Source organism: Tachyglossus aculeatus, chromosome 4 (genome assembly GCF_015852505.1).
Source record: "Tachyglossus aculeatus isolate mTacAcu1 chromosome 4, mTacAcu1.pri, whole genome shotgun sequence".
In the NCBI taxonomy this organism is placed as follows: Eukaryota; Metazoa; Chordata; class Mammalia; order Monotremata; family Tachyglossidae; genus Tachyglossus; species Tachyglossus aculeatus.
In genome coordinates, this window is record NC_052069.1 from 87602531 (window position 1) to 87622228 (window position 19698).

At 44.2% G+C, this 19698-nt stretch overlaps 1 protein-coding gene across 1 annotated transcript in view; it reads left to right on the forward strand.

The window, feature by feature from the left end:
- MTERF3 (mitochondrial transcription termination factor 3) overlaps window positions 1–19698 on the forward strand; it is a 51079-nt gene that overhangs the window by 28179 nt on the left and 3202 nt on the right. The window contains exons 5-7 of the mRNA XM_038745932.1: window positions 6500–6647; window positions 7065–7136; window positions 13007–13168. Of these exons, the coding sequence (XP_038601860.1) occupies window positions 6500–6647; window positions 7065–7136; window positions 13007–13168 (382 nt within the window). The remainder of the gene's footprint in view (window positions 1–6499; window positions 6648–7064; window positions 7137–13006; window positions 13169–19698) is intronic.

The following is a 19698-nucleotide window of genomic DNA, read 5'->3' on the forward strand; positions in this document are numbered from 1 at the left end:
AGCCAGGTTTAGAGCCCTGCTCTTCTGGCTCCCAGGCCCATGGTTTATCTATCTACTAGGCTCTGCTGCTTCTTTACAAAAAAATCTTTGACACTTACGATCTCCAGCTGATATCTGTCTCCAGACCTTCCATATTCACAGATTATGAAGGCTTCGAGGGATTCTAACCCCCTGTACATATGATTGTACAGATTTATTACTCTATTTTACTTGTACAAATCTACTATTCCATTTATTTTGTTAGTGATGTGCATTTAGCTTTAATTCTATTTGTTGTGATGACTTGACACCTGTTCACTTGTTTTGTGCTGTCGTCTGTCTCCCCCTTCTAGATTGTGAGCCCGTTGTTGGGTAGGGACTGTCTCTATATGTTGCCAACTTGGACTTCCCAAGCGCTTAGTCCAGCGCTCTGCACACAGTAAGCGCTCAATAAATACGATTGATGATGATGATGATTGTACAGATTTATTACTCTATTTTACTTGTACATATTTACTATTCTATTTATTTTGTTAATGATTTAGCTTTAATTCTATTTGTTCTGATGACACCCGTCCACATGTTTTGTGTTGTCGTCTGTCTCCCCCTTCTAGATTGTGAGCCCGTTGTTGGGTAGGGACCGTCTCTATATGTTGCCAACTTGGACTTCCCAAGGGCTTAGTACAGCGCTCTGCACACAGTAAGCGCTCAATAAATACGATTGATGATGATTGTACAGATTTATTACTCTATTTTACTTGTACATATTTACTGTTCTATTTATTTTGTAAATGATGTGCATTTAGCTTTAATTCTATTTGTTCTGATGACACCTGTCCACATGTTTTGTGTTGTCGTCTGTCTCCCCCTTCTAGATTGTGAACCCGTTGTTGGGTAGGGACCGTCTCTATATGTTGCCAACTTGGACTTCCCAAGCGCTTAGTCCAGCGCTCTGCACACAGTAAGCGCTCAATAAATACGATTGATGATGATGATGATGATTGTACAGATTTATTACTCTATTTTACTTGTACATATTTACTATTCTATTTATTTTGTTAATGATGTGCATTTAGCTTTAATTGTATTTGTTCTGATGACACCCGTCCACATGTTTTGTGTTGTCGTCTGTCTCCCCCTTCTAGATTGTGAGCCCGTTGTAGGGTAGGGACCACCTCTCTATGTTGCCAACTTGGACTTCCCAAGTGCTTAGTACAGCACTCTGAGCACAGTAAGCGCTCAGTAAATCCAATTTAATAATAATAATAAAAATTTTCAGGGACGAAGGTATGCCGTCCAAAGCACGCTTTTCAGCAATTATACGAATCTATTTAGAAGGTTCCTACATCATCAATCGTATTTATTGAGCGCTTACTGTGTGCAGAGCACTGTACTCATAAAGCCAGGAAAAGCAAGGTGATGAATTGGGTTTGAGTCACCTCTGAGGTCATCCAGGGCCCATTTCATGAGCAGGTGAAGCGGGCACTGCCTAGGGCTGCCAGTTTTCTGGGGCTCTGTTCTCCGGGACCCGCTCTTTCCCACATGAGCGGCAGAGCTCCTAATAATAATCACGTATTTGTATAGAGCTTACTGTGTACCAAGCATTGTACTAATCACTGGGGGAAATACAGGATAATAAGGTTGGACAGAGAGGCTTTGTCCCCAAGTGCAGCTATACCTCCTGCCTCTGGCCTGGAAGGGCCTTCCTTTTCATATCCGACAAGACAGTTACTCTCCCCCCTCTTCAAAACCCAAATGAAGACACATCTCCTCCAAGAAGCCTTCCCTGACTAAGCCCTCCTCTTCTCCCACTCCCTTCTGTATCGCCCTGACATGCTGTCTTTATTCCCCTCAGCCACACCCTGGGCCCCACAGCATTTACGTACATATCCGTTATTTATTTATATTAATGTCTGCCTTCCCCTGTAGGCTGTAAGCTCACTGTGGGCAAGGAATGTGTCTGTTATATTGTTGTGTTGTACTCTCCCAAGGCTTAGTACATTGCTCTGCACATAGTAAGCGTTCAATAAATACGATTGATTGATTGATTGACGGGGCTCACAGTCTAAGGGGAAGGAGAATTGGTGTTGAATCCTAGTTTTACAGATGAGGAAACTGAGGCCCAGAGAAGTCAAGTGACTTGCCCGTGGTCATGCAGCAAGTGAATAGCAGAACCGGGATTAGAACCCAAGTCCTTTGACTCCCAGATGATGATAATAAGAATTGTGGAATTGGTTAAACGCTTACTGTGTGCCAGGCATTGTACTAAGAGCTGGGGCGGATACAAGCAAATCGGGTTGGACACAGTCCTGTCCCACATGGGGAATCACAGTCTCATTCGTTCATTCAGTCGTATTTATTGAGCGCTTACTGTGTGCAGAGCACTATACTAAGCGCTTGGAGAGTAGAATTCGGCAACATAATCCCCATATTACAGATGAGGTAACTGAGGCCCAGAAAAGTTTAGTGACTTGCCCAAGATCACACAGCAGACAAGTGGCAGAGCCAGGATTAAGACCCGTGACCTTCCGATTCCCAGGTCCGGGCTCTATCCACTATGCCGTGCTGCTTCCACTGGATCATGCTGAACCCGGCCCTTGAGGGTGGAAGGAGGGAAGGGGAGATCCTCAGACCCCAAGCCAGCCACACAGTTTCTGAACTGGGGCGGAACTGCGGTGTGTTGAGGTAGCTAGAACCACATCTCCACCAATTGTCAAGCTGTGTGACTTTGGGCAAGTCGCTTAACTTCTCTGCGCCCCAGTTACCTCATCTGTAAAATGGGGATGAAGACTGTGAGCCCCCCGTGGGACAACCTGATCACTTTGTAACCTCCTCAGCGCTTAGAACAGTGCTTTGCACATAGTACACGCTTAATAAATGCCATCATTATTATTATTATCTCCAGAGCCTTGGCGTAGCAGAGAAGAAGGGGAGATAGTTTATGATGTCTGGGTTCTAATCCCAGCTCCGCCACTTGCCGTCTGTGTGATCTTGTGGAGGCTGTGAAGGTGACTCATTCATTCATTCAGTAGTATTTATTCATTCATTCAGTCGTATTTATTGAGCGCTTACTGTGTGCAGAGCACTGTAATAAGCGCTTGGGAAGTACAGGTTGGCAACATATAGAGACGGTCCCTACCCAACAGTGGGTGAGTTTATACTGTGTGCAAAGCACTGTACTAATACGTGGGAGAGTACAATATAACAACAAACAGACACAAATAAATGAATTACAGATATATACATACTGTGGGGCTGGGAAGGAGGGTGAATGAAGGGAGTGGGAGAAGAGGAAAGGAGGGCTTAGTCAGGGAAGGCTTCCTGGAGGAGATGTGCCTTCAATTAGGCTTTGAAGTGGGGGAGAGCAGTTATCTGATATGAGGAGGGAAGACATTCCTGGCCAGAGGAAGGATGCGGACAAGAAGTCAGCAGTGAGATTGAGGTACAGTGAGAAGGTTAGCATTAAAGGAATGAAGTTTGCAGGCCGGGTTGTAGTAGGAGAGTAGTGATATAAAGTAGGAGCGGGCAAGGTGATTAAGTGCTTTAAAACCAATGGTGAGGAGGTTTTGTTTGATGCAGATGTGGATGGACAACCACTGGAGGTTCTTGAGGTGTGGGGAAATGGTCTGAACGTTTTTGAAGCAAAATTATCCTTGCAGCAGAATGGAGTATGGACTGGAGTGGGGAGAGGCAGGAAGCGGGGAGGTCAGCAAGGAGGCTGATACAGTAATCAAGGCGGGATAGGATAAGTGTTTGGATTAATGTGGTAGCAGTTTAGATGGAGAGGAAGGGGCGGATTTTGATGATGTTGTGAAGCTAGAACCGACAGAATTTAGTGATGGCTTGAATATGTGGGTTGAGTGAGAGAGAAGAGTCAAGGATAATGCCAAGCTTAAGGGCCTGTGAGACAGGAAGGTTGGTGGTGCTCTCAACAGTGATGAGAAAATGAGCAGGAGCTTAGGGTTTGGGTGGGAAGATAAGTTCAATTTTAGCCATATTAAGTTTGAGAGGATAGCCAAGTAGAGATGTCTTGAAGGCAGGAGGAAATGTTAGGCTGCAGAGAGGGAGAGAGATCAGGGCTTGAGATGTAGATTTGAGTGTCATCAGCATAGGGGTGATAGTCGAAGTCGTGTGAGTGAATGAATTTTCCAAGGGAGTAGGTAAAGATGGGGACCCAGAACCAAACCCTGAGGGACACCCGCAGTTAGGGGATGGAAGACCGAGGAGGAGCCCAGGAAAGAGACTGATAATCAGCGGCCAGAGAGATAGGAGGAGAACCAGGAGAGGACATGTCAGTGAAGCCAAGGTTGGATAATGTTTCCAGGAGAAGGGAGCGGTCGACAGTGTCAAAAGCAGCTGAGAGGTCAAGGAGGATTAGGGTGGAATAGAGGCCGTTGCATTTGGCGAGGAAGTCTGGTGACTTTGGAGAAGGTGGTTTCTGTGGAGCAAAGGGGACGGACACCAGATTGGAGGGGGTCAGGAGAGAATCGGAGGAGAGTAACTTGAGGCAGTGGGTGTAGACAGCTCACTCATGGATTTTGGAGAGGAATGGTAGGAGGGAGATTGGACGATAACTGGAGGGAGCCATGGGGTCAAGGGAAGGTTTTAGGGTAGGGAAGATGTGGGCGTGTTTAAAGGTAGTGGGGAAGAAGCCATTGGAGAGTGAACAGTTGAAGATGGCAGTTAGGGATGGAAGAAGGGAGGATGGAAGAGGCTGACCTGTGGCCTGGAATGCCCTCCCACTTCAAATCCATCAATCACTCTTCCCCCCTTTCAAAGCCCTACTGAAGGCTCTCCTCCTCCAAGACACCTTCCCAGACTGATCCCTTTTCCTCAGCTCCCCGTCCTTCTGCATCACCTCGTCTTGCTCCCTTTGCTCTCCCGCCAGCCTGCCCCAAAGCATTTGTGCATCTATGTAGATGTGTATTATTCTATTTATTTATGTTGATGCCTGTTGATTTGTTTTGCTGTCTCCCCCCTTCTAGACTGTAAACCCGGTGTGGATTGTCTGTGGAATCCCTGCAGTCAAGAGAGGCAGGGATTGTCTCTCTTGACTGCTGAATTGTACTTTCCAAGCGCTTAGTACAGTGCTCTGCACACAGTAAGCACTCAATAAATATGACTGAATGAATGAATGAATGACCTGCGGGGCGGTAGATGACCATTATTAGAATCTGGAGTGGGTGTTGGAGGCGGATGGTAGGGGCTTCGAAAGAAGGGAAAGAAAGGGGTGGGAGAGCTAGAATGGTGCGAAAGTGGCACTGGGGTGCACGAAGGAAGCCGACACCTCCTCTTTTCCAAGGCTCTCCTCCTCCAAGAGGCCTTCCCAGACTAAGATCCCTTTTCCTCAGCTCCCCTTCCTTCTGCATCACCTCGACTTGCTCCCTTTGCTCTCCCGCCAGCCTGCCCCAAAGCATTTGTGCATCTATGTAGATGTGTATTATTCTATTTATTTATGTTGATGCCCATTGATTTGTTTTGCTGTCTCCCCCCTTCTAGACTGTAAGCCCGGTGTGGGCAGGGATTGTCTCTCTTGACTGCTGAATTGTGCTTTCCAAGCGCCTAGTCCAGTGCTCTGCACACAGTAAGCACTCAATAAATATGACTGAATGAATGAATGAACGACCTGAGGGGCGGTAGATGACCATTACTAGAATATGGAATGGTGTTGGAGGTGGATGATAGGGGCTTGGAAAGAAAGGGGTGGGAGAGCTAGAATGGTGCGAAAGTGGCACTGGGGTGCGAGAAGGAAGCCGACACCTCCTCTTTTCCCGTTGAGTCTGGGGGAGTGGGAGAAGGTGAGGCCCCCCCTGAAGAGAGCAGCAAGGGAATCCATATCGTCTGGGGAGAGCCCGGTTTCAGTGATGGTGAGGAGGAGGACAGGAACAGGTCAGTAATGAAAGGAAGCTTCCCCATGATGGAGCGGATGTTCCACAGGCTGATAAAAATGGTTAGGACTGAATTAGGCAGAAGCCATTAGATTTTGGTTTTTTGGTGTTTAAGTGCTTACTGTGTGCCCGGCACTGTTCCACGCTCTGGGCTAAATACAAGGTAATCAGGTTGGACACAGCCCACGTCCCACAGGAGGCTCACAGTCGTAACATGAGGTAACTGAGGCACAGAGAAGTTAAGTGACTTTCAGAGAGTCACACAGCAGACCAGTGGCGAAGCCGGAACTCGAACCCAGGTCCTTCCAACTCCCAGGCCTGTGCTCCGTCCACTAAACCATGCTGCTTCCCAATGCTTTGGAGTCTTTTGGGTGCTTGTGGGCCTTTATCAGAACTTTTCTCTGGCCTCCGTGAAGATATTTTCTAACGAACGTGGCAACTGCTAGTACTTGACTTCTGCCCCAGTTGATGGCTGTTAGGCTTTTAATTAATTTTGTGAGTCAGTATTATGCTTGCAGAATGGTTTTTCTGATTTTGGGGGGCCCACTAGCCAAAAGGAAATTCGTGAAAAACAAGATAAATGTTCTAAACTTGATTTTTTTTTTCGTATTTCCTTTTGTTTTGTCTCCTAGAGTAGCTTACCTAAAATCGAAACAATTCAGTAAGGCAGATATTGCACGGATGGTCACGAATGCCCCGTTTCTGCTAAGTTTTTCAGTGGAAAGATTGGATAACAGACTGGGCTTCTTCCAGAAAGAACTTAAACTAAGTGTACAAAAGGTAAAGAAATTCAAAAGGATTAAGTTGATTTTGTTGCTTTTTTCCATGTTGGTGTACATAAGAATCTTTTCATCACCTTACATTTCCAAATTTTAATATTACAGCACACTGAAATCTAGTAGGTATCTGGTATGTTCTGGTCCAGAATCAAATTGTACTACTAAGCCATTTGTATATCTGAAGTCTTTTCAAGATTTTCTCTGAAATTAATTCTTCCTTATCATCTCTGCCTAAGAACGTTTATTTTTCTGAGCCCCTGATTGGATCTCTTTGAATTATTTTTCAACCAGTCGAATAGATTCTGTTCCCAATCGTTATTAAGATCAACCCATACCCTGACAGATAGACTGCTGATAAATTTTCCATAAGATGGTACATTTAACTGATGAATTGTTATATTTTATTTTGTGACTATAGACCAGAAATCTAGTAATTCAGCTTCCAAGCTTACTAACTGGAAGTCTTGAGCCTGTGAAAGAAAATTTGATCGTAAGTAAATATTTTCTATTTATTTTCCAAGATATTTTTTTCTAAAATACTATTATTATTATTTCTAAAATAAAATACTTTCTGAGATATTGTTTGAATATCAATTTGTGTCTTGTGTTTTCCTATAAAGGAACACAGTTGCTGCAGTTAAAGGAGGTAGACCCTTCTAGACTGTGAGCCCACTGTTGGGTAGGGACCGTCTCTATATGTGGCCAACTTCATCATCATCATCAATCGTGTTTATTGAGCGCTTACTATGTGCAGAGCACTGTACTAAGCGCTTGGGAAGTACAAATTGGCAACGTATACAGTCCCTACCCAATAGTGGGCTCACAGTCTAAAAGGGGGAGACAGAGAACAAAACCAAACATACTAACAAAATAAAATAAATAGAATAGATATGTACAAGTAAAATAAATAAATAAATATGTACAACTTGTACTGCCAACTTGTATGCCAACTTGTACTTCCCAAGCGCTTAGTACAGTGCTGTGCAATCAATCAATCAATCAGTCATATTTATTGAGTGCTTACTGTGTGCAGAGCACTGTACTAAGCGCTTGGGAAGTACATGATGGCACACAGTAAGCGCTCAATAAATACGATTGATTGATTAGTAGCAATAATTGCGGTATTCATTAAGTGCTCACTGTGTGTTAAGCACTGGAGTACATATGAGATAATCAGTCTAGAGCTCTACGCGGGGCTCACAATCTAAAAATAGTCAAGAAGCAAATTTGGGGGGATGTTTTTTTATCATTTTAAGCATTTATATTGTGCCTTGTGGTGCTACCCCTCCCAGTGAGGTGTAGCGTAGAGAATACAGGCTAACAACTCTCTCCAAGTCAGGCATTTTTAATCCCATTCCCTCCTGGAAGGGCTCAGCACACGATCTCCAGTCCAGGCACTGAGCGTTCCTCATACTGAGCATGGGCCGCTTGCGTGGGTGGGGATTTAACCCATCCTTTCATTTTCTTAATCAATCAGTCAATCAATCGTATTTATTGAGCGCTTACTGTGTGCAGAGCACTGTACTAAGCGCTTGGGAAGTACAAGTTGGCAACATAAAGAGACGGTCCCTACCCAACAGCGGGCTCACAGTCTTAAGCCCGTCCCCAGCTGACAAAGTCAACTCCCCTTAGTCCTCGCAAAGATGCTCCCCCAGGAGCAAACCCTCATGGCCTAGCAGATGGAGCTCAGGCCCAAGAGGCAGAGAGTCATGGGTTCTAATCCCAGATCTTCCACTTGTCTCCTGTGCGACCTCGAGCAAGTCACTTCACTTCTCTGTGCTTGTTACCTCATCTCTAAAACGGGGATGGGGACTGTGAAGCCCCACGTGGGGCAGGGACTGAGTCCAGCCCGATGATCCTGTATCTACCCTAGCGCTTAACTCAGTGCCTGGCACATAGTAAGCGCTTAACATGTGGCTCAGTGGAAAGAGCCCGGGCTTGGAAGTTAGAAGTCATGGGTTCTAATCCCGGCTCTGCCACTTGTCAGCTGTGTGATTTTGGGTAAGTCACTTAACTTCTCTGAGCCTCAGTTACCTCATCTATAAAATGGTGATTAAGACTGTGAGCCCCATGAGGGACAACCTGATCACCTTGTATCCTCCCCAGCACTTAGAGGAGTGCTTTGCACATAGTAAGCACTTAACAAATGCCATTATTATTATTATTATTATTATTATTATTATTATTATTATTATTATTATTATTATTAGTCCCCATGCTGTCAGTCGGGTTCCGCAACTTCTCACTGGAGGTCGAGCACAAAGTTGGCATCCCTCATTCTCCAACGGTACCCATTCATCTCTCTTAGTCCCTCCTCCATTTGGTCCATCGATCTCCACCTCATGCCCCGATCTGCCGCCTTGGAGCCATGTGGGTAGCGTGGCTCAGTGGAAAGAGCCCAGGCTTGGGAGCCAGAGGTCATGGGTTCGAATCCTGGCTCCACCGCTTGTCAGCTGTGTGAATTTGGGCAAATCACTTCACTGCTCTGGAGGTAGGAAAGGGATCAGCATGACCCAGTGGACCGAGCACGAGCCTGGGAATCAGAAGGACCTGAGTTCTAATCCCGGCTCTGCCACTTGCCAGTTGTGTGACCTTGGGTATGTCACTTAACTTCTCTGAGCCTCTGGTCCCTCATCTGGAAAATGGGGATTAAGACTGTGAGCCCCATGTGAGACAGGAACTGTGGCCCACCTGATTATCTCATATCTACCTCAGTGCTTAGAACAGTGCTTGGCCCAGAGTAAGCGCTTAAATACCATAATTATCATTATTAGTATTACCGTTAAGGGGATTGGGATTGGTTTCCGCAGAGCCCGGCATGGGTGGAATTGGCTTTGACCTGACTTGACCTGTGCTTGTTGCCGACTTGTACTTCCCAAGCGCTTAGTACAGTGCTCTGCACACAGTAAGCGCTCAATAAATACAATTGAATGAATGAATGAATGAATAATTATCATTATTAGTATTACCGTTAAGGGGATTGGGATTGGTTTCCGCAGAGCCCGGCATGGGTGGAATTGGCTTTGACCTGACTTGACCTGTGCTTGTTGCCGACTTGTACTTCCCAAGCGCTATAGTACAGTGCTCTGCACACAGTAAGCGCTCAATAAATACGATTGAATGAATGAATACTCTGGGCCTCAGTTCCGTCATCTGTAAAATGGGGATGAAGACAGCCCCATGTGGGACAACCTGATCACCTTGTATCCTCCCCAGGGCTTAGAACAGTGCTTTGCACAGAGTAAGCGCTTAACAAATGCCATTATTATGAGGGTGGGGCGGGGGCGGAGTAGGGGGACCACCACCCTCACCCGCAATGCCAAGGCATTGGGGGAAACACAGGGTGCTGAAGGCGGCCCAAGGTGTGATAGGATGGGGGTTGGAGGTGTCCAGCAGCAGTTTCTGGGGCTAGGGGGTTACACACTGCAACAACTCGGAGTTGGCGGAGGCGGGGGGTGAGGGGGACTGACAGCCTTCGCTTCTGGAGCCGGTCAGATAGCGGAGCCGGCCTCCGGGAATGGGACAGGGCATAGTGGATAAAGCACGGGTTGGCAGTCAGAAGGTCATGGGTTCCATCCCAGCTCCACCACCTGGCTGCTGTGTGGCCTTGGACAAGTCACTTCACTTCTCCCTGCCTCAGTTCCCTCATCTGTAAAATGGGGACTGAGACTGTGAGCCCCGTGTGGGTCAGGGACTGTGTCCAACCCGATTTGCTCATATCCACCCCAGCGCCTGGCACGTAGGAAGCGCTTAACAAATACCGCAATTAATATTATTGTTACGGAGATACCTGTTGCATACTTGTCATGTTTATTCTCCTCCCAATCATTGTAATCAAGCCAAGTCATTAGGTACGTTATGGCTATAATTTATTTATATTAATTTCTGGACCCCCCCCCCCCCCCCCCCCCCCGGAGACAGTAGGCTCGTTTTGGGCAGGGAATGTGTCTGTTAATTGTTATTCTTCCCCAAGCACTTAGTACAGTGCTCTGCACACAGTAAGCGCTCAAATATAACTGACTGATTGACCGATTTTTTAAAAATATGCTATCACAGTGAGGGAGGCTCACAGGCTAACAGGCCTTGTTAAGCGCTTACTATGTGCAGAGCAAGTGTAAATAAAGTGTTTACACTAATGATCAGACCCAATGGCTTATCTGTAGGTCAAGGAAACTCTTCCCTTGAAGTCTGAATTCTCTGAGGCACGAAAAAAGTTTGTCTGTCCCAAAAGGCCTTTTGAGACTGCTATTGAAATTATCATCATCATCATCAATCGTATTTATTGAGCGCTTACTGTGTGCAGAGCACTGTACAAAGCGCTTGGGAAGTACAAATTGGCAACATATAGAGACAGTCCCTACCCAACAGTGGGCTCACAGTCTAAAAGGGGGAGACAAAACCAAACATACTAACAAAATAAAATAAATAGAATAGGTATGTACAAGTAAAATAAATAGAGTAATAAATATGTACAAACATATATACATATATACAGGTGCTGTGGGGAAGGGAAGGAGGTAAGATGGGGGGGGTGGAGAGGGGGAAATTGAATTATACAATGCCCTTTGGTGAGACATGCATGCACAGAAAAGCAGTGTCACCACTATCTTGCAGTGTATTCAAGACTGTTGACATCTGAATTCTCTGAGGCACGAAAAAAGTTTGTCCCAAAGGGCCTTTTGAGACTGCTATTGAAATTGAATTATACAATGCCCTTGGGTGAGACATGCATGCACAGAAAAGCAGTGTCCACCACTATCTTGCAGTGTATTTAAGACTCTTGACATTTAAATTGCCTGGTGAGTAACTCATTATAGAAAAGGTTTTTTTCTGAGACTCCTTTCTAGAGTTGACGGTAGGTCTACTAATAATAATAATGATGGCATTTGTTAAGCGCTTACTATGTGCGAAGCACTGTTCTAAGCGTCTAAGAAAAGCAGCATGGCCTAGTGGAAAGAGCAGAGGACTTGGGTCCGCGAGACTGAGAGTTTAGGTCCTAATCCTAGCTCTGACACTTGGCTTCTGTGTGATCTTGGGCAAGCCACTTCACTTCTCTGTGCCTCTCTTCATCTATAAGAGAAGCAGCGTGGCTCAGTGGAAAGAGCCCAGGCTTTGGAGTCAGAGGTCATGGGTTCAAATCCTGGCTCCGCCAGTTGTCAGCTGTATGACTTTGGGCAAGTCAGTTCACTTCTTTGGGCCTCAGTTCCCTCATCCGTAAAATGGGGATTAAGACTGTGAGCCCCCCGTGGGACAGCCTGATCACCTTGTAACCTCCCCAGCGCTTAGAACAGTGCTTTGCACATAGTAAGCACTTAATAAATGCCATCATTATTATTAAAATGGGGATTCAATACTTGACCTCCTTTCTACTTATATTTGAGACCCTTGTGAGACAAGGACTGTGTCAGTCTGATTCTTGTGTATCTAACCCAGCATTTAGTACAGGGCTTGGCACATAATAATAACAATAATAATGGCATTTATTAAGCGCTTACTATGTGTAAATCACTTCTAAGACTGACCCCCTTCCTTCCTCTCCCCCTCGTCCCCCTCTCCATCCCCCCATCTTACCTCCTTCCCTTCCCCACAGCACCTGTATATATGTATATATGTTTGTACATATTTATTATTCTATTTATTTATTTATTTATTTTACTTGTACGTATCTATTCTATTTTATTTTGCTAGTATGTTTGGTTTTGTTCTCTGTCTCCCCCTTTTAGACTGAGCCCACTGTTGGGTAGGGACTGTCTCTATATGTTGCCAACTTGTAGTTCCCAAGTGCTTAGTACAGTGCTCTGCACACAGTAAGCGCTCAATAAATACGATTGATTGATTCTAAGCACTGGGGAGGTTACAAGGTGATCAGGTTGTCCCACGGGGAACTCACAGTCTTCATCCCCATTTTACAGATGAGGTAACTGAGGCTCAAAGAAGTTAAGTGACTTGCCCAAAGTCACACACCTGACAGGTGTTGGAGCTGGGATTTGAGCCCATGACCTATGACTCCAAAGCCCATGCTCTTTCCACTGAACCATGCTGGTGCTTAACAAATGTTATCATCACCTATTATTTTCTCTTCCAAAACCCAAAATAATAACTGTGGTATTTGTTAAGCATTTACCATGTGTCAGGTACTGTTCCAAGTGCTGAGGGAGACTTAAGATAATCAGGTTGGACATACTCCCTCTCCCACACAGGGCTCATAATCTAGGTTCACGTGAATCAAAATGGTCTTTAATTTCAAAGAAGATAGTAATATGAATTTAGATATCCTCAAAGGCCTACAGTGTAACAGCCTCTCTCTCCTAGTAATTTTTGTTTTTATTGATCAAAAGAAAAACTTGGTTTGTCTTTCAGGTTTACCAGCTTGAACTTGGCTTTAAGCATAATGAAATTCAGCATATGGTAACGAGAATCCCAAGGCTGTTATCTGCAAGGAAAGGGAAGCTCATAGAAAATTTTGACTACGTGCATAATGTGATGAAAATTCCCCAACATTACATTGTCAAATTTCCAGAGGTAAGACAGAAGATAGTTGACTGTGGAAGAGCTCCGATAACACCTCGTTTATAGATGTTGTTGGCCCAGGCAGTTCAGAACCATTTGTTGGAAAATAAACAACTTGGTAGGAAATCCTTGGTTTCAGAATTAAAAGCGCACCTCCGAATTGCAGCCAAAATAATTGCCTCTCCCTGCCCTAGAATCTAGACTCGATAGCAAAGTTTTGGCATTTGGGAAGGCTTCAATTTCTTTGATCATGGCAGGGTGTCCCCTGTGGCAATGGGCAGACAGTCCAGAGGAGATTTTTGCTCTTCCTGATCCTAGAAATGTCATTATATTCTGAAAACTAGGTCTCAAAATGAGATGGTTCCCATAATTTTCTGTAACATCCCTTACCGGATGCTCCTCATCCGCAGGCCGTAGCACGAATTTTTGGATTGCTGTGCCAGCGGTCCATCTGAAGGCATGTACTTTGTTCCATCTTCTACCATCTTCTTTAGCAGTTACAGTGTGGTAACTGGCATTCAGCTGCCAAATCGTCATCATCATCATCAATCGTATTTATTGAGCGCTTACTATGTGCAGAGCACTGTACTAAGCGCTTGGGAAGTACAAATTGGCAACATGTAGAGACGGTCCCTACCCAACAGTGGGCTCACAGTCTAAAAGGGAGAGACAGAGAACAAAACCAAACATACTAACAAAATAAAATAAATCATTTCACCTCACAAAAGGCAGAAGGGTAAAATGTTTTTGCCCTTAAAGCATGCCTTAAAAGGTGACGGTAAGTTTCTACGCTTGGTTTACATTTTCATGGCGCCTTGGTTTTGTCATTATTTTTCACAGGATCCTTTTTCAGGCAGGTCAACATTGACCCATTTCAGACTCGAAAACTGAGGTTCAGTAAGATGAATTGATTTGCCCCACTCACCCGTGAAATTTTGGGTGTGGAGCCAAAAGTAAAATTAGTGGCTCTTGTGTACAGTCCGGGCCATCTTTTAAAGAAAAAATGGAAATGCTTTTCTCCCAGGCAATTTAAATGGCAAGAGTCTTAAATACACTGCAAGATAGTGGTGGACACTGCTTTTCTGTGCATGCATGTCTCACCCAAGGGCATTGTATAATTCAATTTCAGTAGCAGTCTCAAAAGGCCCTTTGGGACAGAAAAACTTTTTTCGTGCCTCAGAGAATTCAGATGTCAAGAGTCTTGAATACACTGCAAGATAGTAGTGGACACTGCTTTTCTGTGCATGCATGTCTCACCCAAGGGCACTGTATAATTCATTCATTCATTCAATAGTATTTATTGAGCGCTTACTGTGTGCAGAGCACTGTACTAAGCGCTTGGGAAGTACAAGTTGGCAACATATAGAGACGGTCCCTACCCCACAACGGGCTCACAGTCTAGAAAGGGGAGACAGAGAACAAAACAAAGCATATTAACAAAATAAAATAAATAGAATATGTACAAGTAAAATAGAGTAATAAATACGTAGAAACATATATACAGGTACTGTGGGGAAGGGAAGGAGGTAAGGTGGGGGGGATAGAGGGGGGAGGAGGGGGAGAGGAAGGATGGGGCTCAGTCTGGGAAGGCCTTCTGGAGGAGGTGAGCTCTCAATAGGGCCTACTGAGGGGCCTACTAATCATTATTATTATGTAGGTTAAGTGCTTAACAAGTTCCATCACTGTCATTATTATGATGATGATGATGTAGGTTAAGCGCTTAACAAATACCATCACTATCATTATTATTATTATTATGTAGGTTAGGCACTTAACAAGTACCATCACTATCATTATTATTATTATGATTATGTAGGTTAAGCGCTTAACAAGTACCATCACTATCATTATTGTTATTATTATTATGTAGGTTAAGTGCTTAAAAAGTAGCATCACTATCATTATTATTATTATGTAGGTTAAGCGCTTAACAAGTACCATCACTATCATTATTATTATTATTATTATTATTATTATTATGTAGGTTAAGCGCTCAACAAGTACCATCACTATCATTATTATTATTATTATTATTATGTAGGTTAAGCGCTTAACAAGTACCATCACTATCATTATTATTATTATTATGTAGGTTAAGCGCTTAACAAGTACCATCACTATCATTATTATTATTATTATTATTATGTAGGTTAAGCGCTTAACAAGTACCATCACTATCATTATTCTTATTATTATTATTATGTAGGTTAAGCGCTTAACAAATACCATCACTATCATTATTATTATTATTATTAGTATGTAGGTTAAGCGCTCAACAAGTACCATCACTATCATTATTATTATCATTATTAGTATGTAGGTTAAGCGCTTAACAAGTACCATCACTATCATTATTATTATAATTCAATTTCAATAGCAGTCTCAAAAGGCCCTTTGGGACAGACAAACTTTTTTCTTGCCTCAGAGAGTTCAGACTTCAAGGGAAGAGTTTACTTGAACTACAGATAAGCAATTGGGTCTGATCATTAGTGTAAACACTTTATTTTCCTTTCACAGTGAGCCTGATTGCAATAATACAAAATTGGGGGGTTCTGTGCTTTTAAGTGCAGTTTATAGGAGCTTAGGTGTATGACAAGACTTTCTATAACGGCTTTTTGGCTAGGATTGTCTTAACAGCAAAATGTCTCTCAGTGTGAGGCTCCGTCACTTCAACAGACAATATCAGAGGTTGAAAAAGCTACACTCACTTTTGCAGCTACACAGTGACTAAAGGAAAAATGCATCCTGTGATACTTTTGAATTTGTCCAAATTCAGGTTTCATATGGCCATTTTTAATCAAATGAATTAATCAATTGAATTCATTGAGTGCTTTCCGTGTGCAGAGCACTGTAGTGCTTAGAGCAGTGCTTGGCACATAGTAAGAGCTTAACAAATACCATCATTATTATTACTAAGCACTTGAGTACAGTAGTACAGATTTAGTAGACAAGTTCCCTGGCCTCAAGGAGCTTACAGTCTAATATTTCCCATTTCAACATCTACAGTTCTTCACTTTGGAAACTACTATCTGCTTGAGTGTTTACTTTGTAGCTGAAATTATTCTATAGAGAAGCAGCGTGGCTCAGCGGAAAGAGCCCGGGCTTTGGAGTCAGAGGTCATGGGTTCAAATCCCAGCTCTGCCAGTTGTCAGCTGTGTGACTTTGGGCAAGTCACTTTAACTTCTCTGTGCCTCAGTTCCCCCATCTGTAAAATGGGGATGAAGACGGTGAGCCCCCTGTCGGACAACCTGATCACCTTGTAACCTCCCCAGCGCTTAGAACAGTGGCTTGCACATAGTAAGCGCTTAATAAATGCCATCATTATTATTATTATTATAAGGACATAAGAAATGCATTTCTGTATTCCCCCAAGCGCTTAAGTAGTTCCCTGCACATCATACCATTGATTGTAACCTCCCAGCGCTTAGAATAATAATAATAATAATAATAATAATAATAATAATAATGGTATTTTTTAAGCGCTTACTATGTGCAAAGCACTGTTCTAAGCGCTGAACAGTGGTTTGCACATAGTAAGTGCTTAATAAATGCCATCATTGTTATTATTATTATAAGACCATAAGAAATGCATTTCTGTATTCCCCTAAGCGCTTCAGTAGTGCTGTGCACATCATACCATTGATTGTAACCTCCCCAGTGCTTAGAACAGTGCTTTGCATTCTTTCATTCAAGCATATTTATTGAGCACTTACCGTGTGCAGAGCACTGTACTAAGCTCTTGGGAAGTCCAAGTTGGCAACATATAGAGACGGTCCCTACCCAACAGCGGGCTCACAGTCTAGAAGGGGGAGACAGAGAACAAAACAAAGCATATTAACAAAATAGAATAAATATGTACAAATAAAATAGAGTAATAAATACGTACAAAGATATATACATATATCCAGGTGCTGTGGGGAGGGGAAGGAGGTAAGGCAGGGGGATGAGGAGGAGGAGAGGAAGGAGGGGGCTCAGTCTGGGAAGGCCTCCTGGAGGAGGTGAGCTCTCACCTTTGCACATAGTAAGCGCTTAATAAATGCCATTATTATTATGAGAGCATAAAAAATGCATTCATTCCTGTATTCCCCCAAGTGCTTAAGTAGTGCTCTGCACATCATTCCCATTGATTGAGAAGCAGCATGGCCTAGCTTGGGAGTCAGACCTGGCTTCTAATCCCAGCTCTCCTAAGTGCTTGCTGCGTGAGGCGAGTCACTTCTTTGTGCCTCAGTTCTCTTGTTCTCCCTCATACTTAGACTGTGAGCCCCATGCAGGACAGGGACTGTGGCCAACCTAATTCGCTTGTATCTACCCTAGCGATTAGAGCGACGTTTGACACATGGTGAGTGCTGAACAAACACTAAAAAAAAAAAGAATTTGCTCGGTTGATTTCTGTGTGAGCCCAGGAGTCCATTCAGCCCAGCATCTTCTAGACTGTGAGCCCATTGTGGGCAGGGATTGTGTCTATTTGTTGCTGAATTATAATTCCCAAGTGCTCAGTACACACGGTCAGCGCTCAATAAATACAGTTTGAATGAATTCTGGTTCTGCCAGTGGCAACAAGTGAAATATGGAAGGCACAGAATGTGGTTTCTGTCCTTGCAACTATCTTCAGGGTTGGTGATACACTCCTTTCTGCCAAATCTCTAGAACGCTGTTGGGAAACGAGGTTCTTCCAGTAACTCATCATCATCATCAATCGTATTTATTGAGCACTTACTATGTGCAGAGCACTGTACTAAGCGCTTGGGAAGTACAAATTGGCAACGTATAGAGACAATCCCTACCCAACAGTGGGCTCACAGTCTAAAAGGGGGAGACAGAGAACAAAACCAAACATACTAACAAAATAAAATAAATAGGATAGATATGTACAAGTAAAATAAATAGAGTAATAAATATGTACGACGATATATACATATATACAGGTGCTGTGGGGAAGGGAAGGAGGTAAGATGGGGGGATGGAGAGGGGGACGAGGGGGAGAGGAAGGAAGGGGCTCAGTCTGGGAAGGCCTCCTGGAGGAGGTGAGCTCTCAGTAGGGCCTTGAAGGGAGGAAGAGAGCTAGCTTGGCGGAGGGGCAGAGGGAGGGCATTCCAGGCCCGGGGGAGGACGTGGGCCGGGGGTTGATGGCGGGACAGGCGAGAACGAGGCCCGGTGAGGAGATTAACGGTGGAGGAGCGGAGGGTGCGGGCTGGGCTGGAGAAGGAGAGAAGGGAGGTGAGGTAGGAGCGGGCGAGGGGATGGACAGCCTTGAAGCCCAGGGTGAGGAGTTTCTGCCTGATGCAGAACACCAGACCCGTCTGGGTATGACATATCATGTGGTCAGAAGAAATGGTTCCCCACCTGGCAGTGGACTCCAGCGAGCCCTACAGTGCGGGCTGTGGCAAAAATATAACTTTCACATTATAGGGGAAGTGGCGTCCACCACCTGTCATCCCTAACTTATTTCCTTCAGTGCTCCTCTCTGCACCTAAGTCGATCAAGCAGTGGTATTTATTGAGCACTTACTGTGGGCTGCGCTCTGTACTAAGCACTTGGGAAAAATACAATACGATCCCTGCCCCCAAGGAGCTTGCAGTCTAGAGGAAGAGAAAGACACCAAAATGAATTACAGACGGGGGAAATGGTAGTGTAGAAGGCTATTGACAAAAGTGCTGTGGAGCTAAGGGTTAGCTGAGTATCAGATGCTTAAAGGGTACAGGTCGAAGCACACTAGCAAAGGCCAATAGAGGAAATGAGGGCTTAATGAAGGAAGACTTCGTGGAGGAAATGTGATTTTTAGGAGGGCTTTGAGGGACGAGAGAGTTGTGGTCTGTCAGATACGAAGACGAAAAGCGTTCAAGGCCGGAGGAATAATGTCATCATTATTATATTATTATAAGACCATAAGAAATGCATTTCTGTATTCCCCCAAGCGTTTAAGTAGTGCTCTGCACATCATACCATTGATTGTAACCTCCCCAGCGCTTAGAACAGTGCTTTGCACATAGTAAGCACTTAATAAATGCCATCATTATTATTATTATTATAAGACCATAAGAAATGCATTTCTGTATTCCCCTAAGCGCTTCAGTAGTGCTCTGCACATCATACCATTGATTGTAACCTCCCCAGCGCTTAGAACAGCGCTTTGCACATAGTAAGTGCTAAATAAATGCCATCATTATTATTATAAGACCATAAGAAATGCATTTCTGTATTCCTCTAAGCGCTTCAGTAGTGCTCTGCACATCATACCATTGATTGTTACCTCCCCAGTGCTTAGAACAGTGCTTTGCATTCTTTCATTCATTCAATCATATTTATTGAGCGCTTACTGTGTGCAGAGCACTGTACTAAGCGCTTGGGAAGTCCAAGTTGGCAACATCTAGAGACGGTCCCTACCCAACAGCGGGCTCACAGTCTAGAAGGGGGAGAGGACGGTGATGGCATAGACAGATGAAGGTCCAGACAATAGCTTGGTGTAAGAGGACCAAAATATGTGGGTTGGGTTGTAGTAGGAGATCGGCATGGAAAGGTCAGAGGGTGTGAGCCGACTGACT